This window comes from Oncorhynchus mykiss, chromosome 10 (assembly GCF_013265735.2).
Source record: "Oncorhynchus mykiss isolate Arlee chromosome 10, USDA_OmykA_1.1, whole genome shotgun sequence".
Taxonomy (NCBI): domain Eukaryota; kingdom Metazoa; phylum Chordata; class Actinopteri; order Salmoniformes; family Salmonidae; genus Oncorhynchus; species Oncorhynchus mykiss.
Genome location: NC_048574.1, coordinates 11,464,993 through 11,475,029, shown reverse-complemented (window position 1 = coordinate 11,475,029; position 10,037 = coordinate 11,464,993). Strand labels below are relative to the sequence as shown.

At 41.4% G+C, this 10,037-nt stretch overlaps 1 protein-coding gene across 1 annotated transcript; it reads left to right on the top strand.

The window, feature by feature from the left end:
• Nucleotides 1-328: 328 nt before the first annotated feature.
• LOC110533343 (D(1)-like dopamine receptor) lies at nt 329-7,649 on the top strand. The gene has a single exon (XM_021617454.2). The coding sequence runs from the start codon at nt 1,746-1,748 to the stop codon at nt 3,075-3,077; it is 1,332 nt and encodes a 443-aa protein (XP_021473129.1). The 5' UTR covers nt 329-1,745; the 3' UTR covers nt 3,078-7,649.
• Nucleotides 7,650-10,037: the final 2,388 nt, after the last annotated feature.

The window sequence follows — 10,037 nt, the reverse complement described above, 5'->3', positions numbered from 1 at the left end:
CATTTGATTTCATTCCAATTTGAGCTATCTTATCAAATCCCTTATATGACATACGGGAGAACCGGGACCGAAAGTAACACTTTATTTTTGGCACTCACTCCACACAGTTTTAGTAGACTAAATCAATTGCTGTAATATTACGCTAATGTATAATGAATCATGTAATTATAAAAGTAATATCAATATCGAAGAGTGGGCTTTAATAGGAACAAATTAACACATTTCAGCTAAATATCCTGTTGATGATTGAGATGAAACAAGCTGGTGGGGACGTTTCCAGAGACCCTGGCGCGCAGCTGAGTGCATATGGCGCACAAAACGTCTCATCTTCCCTCAATCTACAAGTGAGAGACTTCACTTCGGACACGTCAGTGGTGGATAAGGACTGGAGACTTTGATGGAATGTGGATCTCTTCACAATAACTTGAACATAAGAAGAAAAAATGACATCTAGTGCGTTTAGGAAAGCGTGACTAAGTCGTGCTAGTATTCTTGTTGATCTGGAGCTTGTGAGAAGATGCACAAGTTGAATTGATTCTATCGGACGGTATTTCGACCTTGTCTGGATGTGGTCACACAGTTTTTCGGGTGAAGATAGAGGGAAGTTTGAAAGGACATATAATGAGAATAACACACTGCTAGCGGTACTGAGGCTGCGGGCTGCATCTGGAGCACACGCGAGGAGAGCAGACAGAGGCGCGCGCTTCTGCTGTAGACAGATACGTGGGAAAGAGAATATGTAGAGCTTGCTATTTCGAAGTAAACCATGGTTTACCATTGAGCTTTCTTTGAGGATTTAAGGACATTTACAAAAAAACGGTTGTTTAAAAGAAGTTGACAGCTCATCTTCTATGGAGTCCCATTGCAAATTTGGAGACTCGTTGTGGGACAAAAATGGACCGCACGAACGGACTGAGCTCCAGGATTATCGTTGTGTTGCTCCACAGTAAGATGTAGCCTGTTGTGTGTTCTTGGTGCTTATGGAAACTTAATTGCTACATTTTCATAAAACATAGGCTACAGATGCCACGTTTCATGCGTAAAGATACGGACGATGTATTTATTTTGTTGTTATGATGCGTGTGCATTTCAGTTCAACAATATTGCAACTGCATGTCTACATTTCCATCACCGTCCAAAGCGTCAGGCATCTTGTCCGGTGCATGTGCCCTGCAGTTGCTTGTCCTGGATGGAGCGTCAATAAGGGCACGAATATAATCACACGGACACGCCTCGTCAGTCATTAAACAAATCAGATAAACACAGTGTTAATATGATCAATAGACTGTATCGACGAGCCCGTATATAAGGCTAATGATTGGCCTAGCCTCTGTTTACTGAACATGCCTGCGAGAATATGGTGTGAAATTTTCAGATGACTGCTGACAGGTCATTGAAATAGACATATGATAAAGCAGAGTAAAAGTTTAGATTCGTAGGTACATCATATTAAACTCTTCAATAACAGATGGAATATCCATAGTTGAAAACTGCTGCTCTGACAGTAGAATGTCTTTGAGAATTCATGAACAGGGTGCATTTTTTGGCTCATTTATAAAGAGTGCTTTTTGAAATATTTATAGACACTATTCTGCAGGATGATTGCTGTGATGAGCATGGTGAACCAGCCTCCAGACTTGATGGCCCCCAGGCAAGCGGCCAAGGGTTCATTTTCCATCTAATTGGCCTGAGTTCAGGTGATTGGAATTATGGGGTGATTTCTATCTCTACAAGCTGACAGAAACATGGATTTGAACTTCTCCACGGTCCGCGATAGCGATAATTTGCTGGAGAGAGACTCATCCAAGCGCGTTCTGACAGGCTGCTTTCTCTTTGCGCTCATCCTGACCACACTGCTGGGGAACACACTGGTATGTGTTGCAGTCACCAAGTTCCGCCACCTGCGCTCAAAGGTCACCAACTTCTTTGTGATCTCTTTGGCCATTTCAGACCTGCTGGTGGCCATCTTGGTGATGCCATGGAAGGCAGCAACGGAGATCGTGGGCTTCTGGCCGTTCGGTGCCTTCTGTAATGTCTGGGTGGCGTTCGACATCATGTGCTCAACAGCGTCCATTTTGAACTTATGTGTCATCAGCGTGGACAGATACTGGGCGATCTCAAGCCCATTCCGCTACGAGAGGAAGATGACACCCAAGGTGGCGTTTATTATGATCAGTGTGGCATGGACGCTGTCTGTGCTCATCTCTTTCATCCCTGTGCAGTTGAACTGGCACAAGGCTGCGGTGTTGGAGCTCAACGGCACTTACGGTGAGCTGCCGCCGGACAACTGCGACTCCAGCCTTAACAGGACCTATGCCATCTCCTCCTCCCTCATCAGCTTCTACATCCCTGTGGCAATCATGATCGTGACTTACACCCGGATTTACAGAATTGCCCAGATACAAATCAGGAGGATCTCAGCACTGGAGAGGGCTGCGGAGAGTGCCAAGAACCGCCACAGCAGTATGGGGAACAACTCCAACATGGAGACGGAGAGCTCCTTCAAGATGTCTTTCAAAAGAGAAACCAAAGTCCTAAAGACCCTCTCTGTCATAATGGGGGTGTTTGTGTGCTGCTGGCTGCCCTTCTTCATCCTCAACTGCATGGTACCCTTCTGTGAGCCCAACGGCCCCTCTGATTTCCTCTGCATCAGCCCCGGCACCTTCGACGTGTTCGTCTGGTTCGGCTGGGCCAACTCCTCACTCAACCCCATCATATATGCCTTCAACGCGGACTTCCGCAAAGCGTTCTCCATCCTGCTGGGCTGCCACAGACTCTGCCCGGGCAGCAATGCCATAGAGATAGTGAGCATCAACAACAATGGATCCCAGCCGCCTGCGTCCCAGTATCAGCCCAAAGGGCACATTCCCAAGGAAAGCAACAATGCCACCTATATGATTCCCCACAGCATCCTGTGTCAGGAGGAGGAGCTGCAGAAGAAGGATGGGGTTGGGATTAAGACCTTGGAGAAACTGTCCCCGTCCCTTTCTGGGAACTTGGGCAGCGATGCCGATGTGTCACTGGAAAAGATTAATCCTATAACTCAGAACGGCCAACACAAAACTGTGACATGTTGACGGGTGTATGTATTGGTATTCAAACATGAGAAGGAACCAAGAGGGAGAGACTTGGCAGTATGCCTAGCAGAAGTGTGGTATATACAAACTGAGCTTCACTGCGAACCTTAAAACTCAAATCACTATGGAAATCTACAGAATGTTTCAAATGAAGGCACTTTATCCTGGATAACTATCTGCAAAACACCTTCAGCATTTATTATTAAAGTATAGACAGATTTGTTGATAAATGTTCCATAACTTGAATAAAGTAAAACGAAATACACACGTGTATACATGTGTTGTATTTACTAATATGTATACATTTGCATGTGTACACAGTAGTGACAAATATCCTGGAAGCTGTTATAACATGGAGAAAGAAGTAGAAATATTAGCAAAATATCTCGTAGGTAAGTGCTTTACATCTATATGTACAGCGTGTTTCATATTCTTACAAAGATAACTATAAAGATAATTGGTTTTGATTGTTTTTTTCGATGTCAACAACAGTGTATAATTATTTAAAATGTTATTTATAATAATCATCATAATTTATTAGAGAGTTGAATACACTTCTGGTTAATGATAACTGACTAAAATAATATGGAGAGAGGCCATAGGATGGTGAAAATGGTTCAAAACAACCCTCATCAATTCTTGCATTTGTGTTGTTGTGAAATTGAAGTGGTAAGCCTCAGCGTGGTAGGGTTGTGGTAAGGTAAGGTATGGTGTATACACATGTATGCATTTGATAGAACAGTTACGGAGGCTTTAAATACCTTTCATTTTCACAGAGATACAACGTCTTATGCCAAGTATGTCATATTTCTATATATTTTAGTTGCATTCCCCTTTTGTAGTACATGATTTTCCCAATTGGGAAATGCAAAAGTGTTGATGGAGCTCACTCTGATTGTCACACTGGATTTCAAAGAATCTTCTGTCAAACCTGATTTTAAAGAACAAACTGTCAAACCTGATTTTATAGAACAAATTGTCAAACCTGATTTTAAAGAACCAACTGTCAAACCTGATTTTAAAGAACCAACTGTCAAACCTGATTTTAAAGAACCAACTGTCAAACCTGATTTTAAAGAACCAACTGTCAAACCTGATTTTAAAGAACCAACTGTCAAACCTGATTTTAAAGAACCAACTGTCAAACCTGATTTTAAAGAACCAACTGTCAAACCTGATTTAATAGAACAAACTGTCAAATCTGATTTTATAGAACAAATTTACAAACCTGATTTTATAGAACAAACTGTCAAACCTGATTTTAAAGAACCAACTGTCAAACCTGATTTTAAAGAACCAACTGTCAAACCTGATTTTAAAGAACAAACTGTCAAACCTGATTTTAAAGAACCAACTGTCAAACCTGATTGTAAAGAACAAATTGACAAACCTGATTTAATAGAACAAACTGTCAAATCTGATTTTATAGAACAAATTGACAAACCTGATTTTATAGAACAAACTGTCAAACCTGATTTTAACGAACCAACTGTCAAACCTGATTTAATAGAACAAACTGTCAAACCTGATTTTATAGAACAAACTGTCAAACCTGATTTTAAAGAACAAATTGACAAACCTGATTTAATAGAACAAACTGTCAAATCTGATTTAAAAAAAACTAACTGGCAAACCTGATTTAAAAAAACTAACTGGCGGACCTGATTTTAAAGAACCAACACCATGTGTCTAACAGTCCCGTGTGAAACAGGGCCTACTTTCTAAGCCCTCCTAGCACCCATCATCGCATCAGCAAGTCAAGTCAAGTCTACCAGTGTAGCTGTAGCATAGGCATCACCGTGGACACAGTTCTCTCCCAACTTCATCCTCATTACTCTCTCCCACTAGACACGTCTTCTCCTAAAAAGTGGTACCTCTTCACACTCTTAGGGCATCAGTGATTCTTTTGGCAAGTCAGGGCCCATCAGACATTTCTTCAAGTGTTTTACAATTGGCATCCTATTCCCTAAAGGCTCTGGTCAAAAGTAGTGCACTATATTAGGACGCAACCTTCTACTGTCCTAATGCAGAGAGCTGATTCTGATTCTATTAATGGTCAGTTTGCATGGAAACAATCAGCTAAGTGAGCAGCAGTAAATGCCGTCAATGCATAATTGAAAAATGTAATTATTGCACCTTATGCAAGTCAACAGCCACACAGCCAGAACACAATTGACCTTTGGTAAACCGCTGAAAACTGATATTGTGAATTGTTTTAGCTGGAGCTATGATGTTTTAGGGAACAGTGGGACTGTTGTTGTGCTCATAGCAGCCAGATTGTTAAACACCCACTGAATGCTTTGGTCCTGTCACTCTTCTGATCAATTATCTCATTTGTAGCTGTGACTGTTGAGATGTTTTCTATGCAGTATTGAATTTGACCGATGGCAAACAATACGCTGTTCGTGAAAATGAGGAGCAATTCTATAGAGCTAGTGTGGTTAAGGCTTTCAATTAGTACCTGTATGGTTTTTCATTTCAGGAGGCATTGCATGACTCTACATTGGAATTAGGACAATTGGATTTTGTGGTGTGCATTGGGTGAAGGACATATTTTAACACTCTTTACAATTCCCAATTTATCATAGCTCCCATGATGGGAAGTCTACGGCACATGGTTTTGATGTCAAAATGAACTAGAGTTAATGCATTGTGGCTCAGTTGTTTCCAGGCCTCAACCTTGTTCTTGTATCGACAGGTGTAAAAGCATGGAGTTGTATCGACAGGTGTAAAAGCATGGAGTTGTCATACATCAATGTTAATTTAATGGTATTAGTCTTAAATTGGTTCTGGGAAATCAAATTTGGTAAAATGCAACAGGGAGAACGTTTTTGAATCAGCATGTTACTTATGAGTTACAAAAAGAGGTTGAGAAGCCACCTAGCTCCACCCCCTTCTGTAATCCTATTGAGTTTTTATGACCTCATTTTATTTGCCTGGCCCTGGATTCTTAAGAGTGTATGTCCATCAAGTCTAGCCTTCTATGACAAGTGCCAAAATATGAACTCTCTCTGAGAAGACCTCTGTCTCTGTCATTTTGTAGATGAAGGTGGAACGTGCCCACTGCTCAGCTCTACTCCAATTGTCAAGGGGTGCTAGAAGCCATCAATACCATAATAAACATGTTTTTTTTTTTTAAGTGCTGACTTGATATAGTAGCATCTGATTTTAAAAAGGTTTTTCCAAAGGCATTATGTCTTTGACGAAGGCAAAACAGCAGCATCTATGTGAAGTGAAGGTTGGCCTTTTTCCATTTTCTACCATATCAGTTGTCCTATTCCCAAATATTGACCAGTCTCTCTATGATTAACTATATCCTTTGCTTATAATTTATTTTCTAATTATTTACAAACATGAGTCTGCTCAAATCTACGATAAAAAAATGAACTCTGCATAATCTGAGCAGCTATGGGGAACATTCTAGAAGACTGTCTTTGTTTGCTCAGTGCTCCTCCTGTCAGGCCCCGTCTAATCAGTGGAGAAAGCTGTTACTCAGAGGGATTTAGTTCATTAGTAAACAATCCTTCCCTGCTGTTCCCCTCTGTGGTTCTATCACAACACGCACACCTGGGCATACAACTAGGTAATTGGGCCTGCGTAAAGATGCCCTACATAAACAATTGTCTATTCATATTTTGTTTCCAATGATTTTGCTGAATGTGAAACTCATGCTGTGAGATGACAATGTTTTGTAAAGTTTTATGAGTTTCATTTTCTTAACCATATGAACAATTATGACACTGGCATGGCACTTTGAAGTATCTGAGGGTTGTCCAGAGTTTTTGGTTTTATACATTTATACAGAGTAATATTCATTTTGGTTTCAGATGGTTTAACTATCTTGCTTGTTGCTATATCTGTATAATTCCTGAGATAGATTTAAGCCGCCAAATTTACCAGTCATGTTTAACTCTGCTCACCACAGTTTGCTGGCACTTTATGAATTGGGCATTACATTGCAAAATTACAAAAGCAGAATGCCTTGTTTGCTCAAATGTCTTTCCTAGGGGTGCCCCACAGGTTATGAGAAACAAGTGTGTTGTTCTGTCTAGATGTTTGTTGTGACATCACATGTAACAGTGCTTTTGTTAACCTAGCTGACAGCAAAGCATTCCTCTGCATCAAATGACAAATAGGAATATATAACTGTCTCCTTGTATGACATTAAACAACATCCTTTTTGGATGGGTCCAACTGCAAGGGTATTGTTCTCCAGCTCATTTTGTTAAGATTATTTATTTATGATGGCACCCCTACCTCGACATTCAACAGCAAACCTTCATGTAAACATAAAATGGAAAACAGTATTGTATAATGTTCAAATCTAGATGTGAACACAAGTGCTTTTAAAAAAAAAATCTTAGAATCCTTAAATGTGAGTAGAAAACTGTTTGTGCTGTTTTTCAGTGTGGATTTATTGAAAAGTCCAGGCACTCGTCAGTCAGATGAAATAATGTGCTGCAGTTGTCAAGAAGGTGTTGAAGAAAAACAATCCTCAAATGTATTACAGTACCTAGTTTACAGTTTGTACAATATGTGCCCTTACTACATGTAGAATAAACGTGTATGTTCATTTTTCACCTGTGCCATTGATTTATATGTATTTAGATGGGGTGACTTGGTGTGATCCTCTAGTTTGATTGCAACCGTTTCTTCGAAAATCATGTCTTTGTGGAGGATCAATAGGAATTGACTCCTGTAAACAATGACACACATTTTTTTTCTTCAGCTTTGATGGCCTCACTCTGTTCATATCCCACATCATTTACAGAACTACATGAGGATGAAAGAGTTGAAATAGCCTTTCATTCCATTTTTACAAAAGAAAAACAAACCGCAAAGCAGTCAGTGTATTCTGTCAAAGTCAATGTTACTCTGATCTGATATAACAAAAATACAGCTGCTCTTTTAATCCCATTTTCAAGCAACTGTCCATAAATTGACACCATTGTGGGAAATGATCTACAAGCATATGTCATTTGTTAAATGTTTCCATTGAAGAATAATGTTGCAGTTTCAGTCTAAAGAAGAGTATCCATACACATTGTGTATTGGTGTGGGTGGAAACAAGGCCCTGGGTGACCACACTGTGCCGAGCAGTTCACATTCAATTAGTGGCTCTTTCTAATCTCAGTCATCCAGGTAATGTGACTCAGCGCAGAGCCATTCAGCTGAGCTCAACTGTGAAATCAGTGGCTGTGGTGGTATGGAGGAGAAGATACTTTAACCCATTTTGCTCTATGTCCGTAATACTGTACCACAGCCTCATTCTGCTCTGTGTCCGTAATACTGTACCACAGCCTCATTCTGCTCTGTGTCTGTAATACTGTACCACAGCCTCATTCTGCTCTGTGTCCGTAATTCTGTACCACAGCCTCATTCTGCTCTGTGTCCGTAATACTGTACCACAGCCTCATTCTGCTCTGTGTCCGTAATACTGTACCACTGCCTCATTCTGCTCTGTGTCTGCAATACTGTACCACAGGCTCATTCTTCTCTGTGTCCGTAATACTGTACCACAGCTTTATTCTACTCTGTGTCCGTAATACTGTACCACAGCCTCATTCTGCTCTGTGTCCGTAATACTGTACCACAGCCTCATTCTGCCCTGTGTCCGTAATACTGTACCACAGCCTCATTCTGCTCTGTGTCCGTAATACTGTACCACAGCTTCATTCTGCTCTGTGTCCGTAATACTGTACCACAGCCTCATTCTGCTCTGTGTCCGTAATACTGTACCACAGCCTCATTCTGCTCTGTGTCCGTAATACTGTACCACAGCCTCATTCTGCTCTGTGTCCGTAATACTGTACCACTGCCTCATTCTGCTCTGTGTCTGCAATACTGTACCACAGGCTCATTCTTCTCTGTGTCCGTAATACTGTACCACAGCCTCATTCTGCTCTGTGTCCGTAATACTGTACCACAGCCTCATTCTGCTCTGTGTCCGTAATACTGTACCACAGCCTCATTCTGCTCTGTGTCCGTAATACTGTACCACAGCCTCATTCTGCTCTGTGTCCGTAATACTGTACCACAGCCTCATTCTGCTCTGTGTCCGTAATACTGTACCACAGCCTCATTCTGCTCTGTGTCCGTAATACTGTACCACAGCCTCATTCTCCTCTGTGTCCGTAATACTGTACCACAGCCTCATTCTGCCCTGTGTCCGTAATACTGTACCACAGCCTCATTCTGCTCTGTGTCCGTAATACTGTACCACAGCTTCATTCTGCTCTGTGTCCGTAATACTGTACCACAGCCTAATTCTGCTCTGTGTCTGTAAGTGACATGCTGGGCTGCAGCCAAAAATGCAATGCTCCCATTCTCACTGACTTACATCTGAACAAGACAGCAGTTGTCTAGAAATCCAACAATGAGAGGGTATTCAAAAACATTAGGACCAAGAAGTCTGCATGGTTCGGATACAGTAAAATACATTAATATCGTCGATGTTATGAGGCTTTGTGTAAACCCGATGCATGGAGGTTTGACACATCCCGAAAGCGGTGCGTACATTGTGTGGATGGATGACCTGCACTTTCCCTGCAGATCCACACAGGCAGGAGTTGAAGGGGGGTCCACAGTGGAAACAGAGTCAAGGTTAATGACAGGCCGCAGGCGGTGCTTGCCATGGTGAGAGAGGGTGGCCATGAACTACTGCTGTAATGGTGCTTATGTAACAAACATTCAGCTTCTCATTTCACCACCAAGCACTGCATCAGCAGCACTGCTCACAGTTCGGACTGACAAAACAACAGAGCTTTAATATGACAGTACAACTGGCACTAGAAGCTATGTTGAGTTTTCATCTGGATGTTATACTGAGACTTATGGGGTGATTATCCCAGGTTTGTTTTGCAGGGGGAACTAATAACTATGAGATCAGTCTGCATTATGGATAGCAAGGCAAAGCCTTTAGTGCCAGATGAGGGTTTTTATTAATATACTTGATTTAAA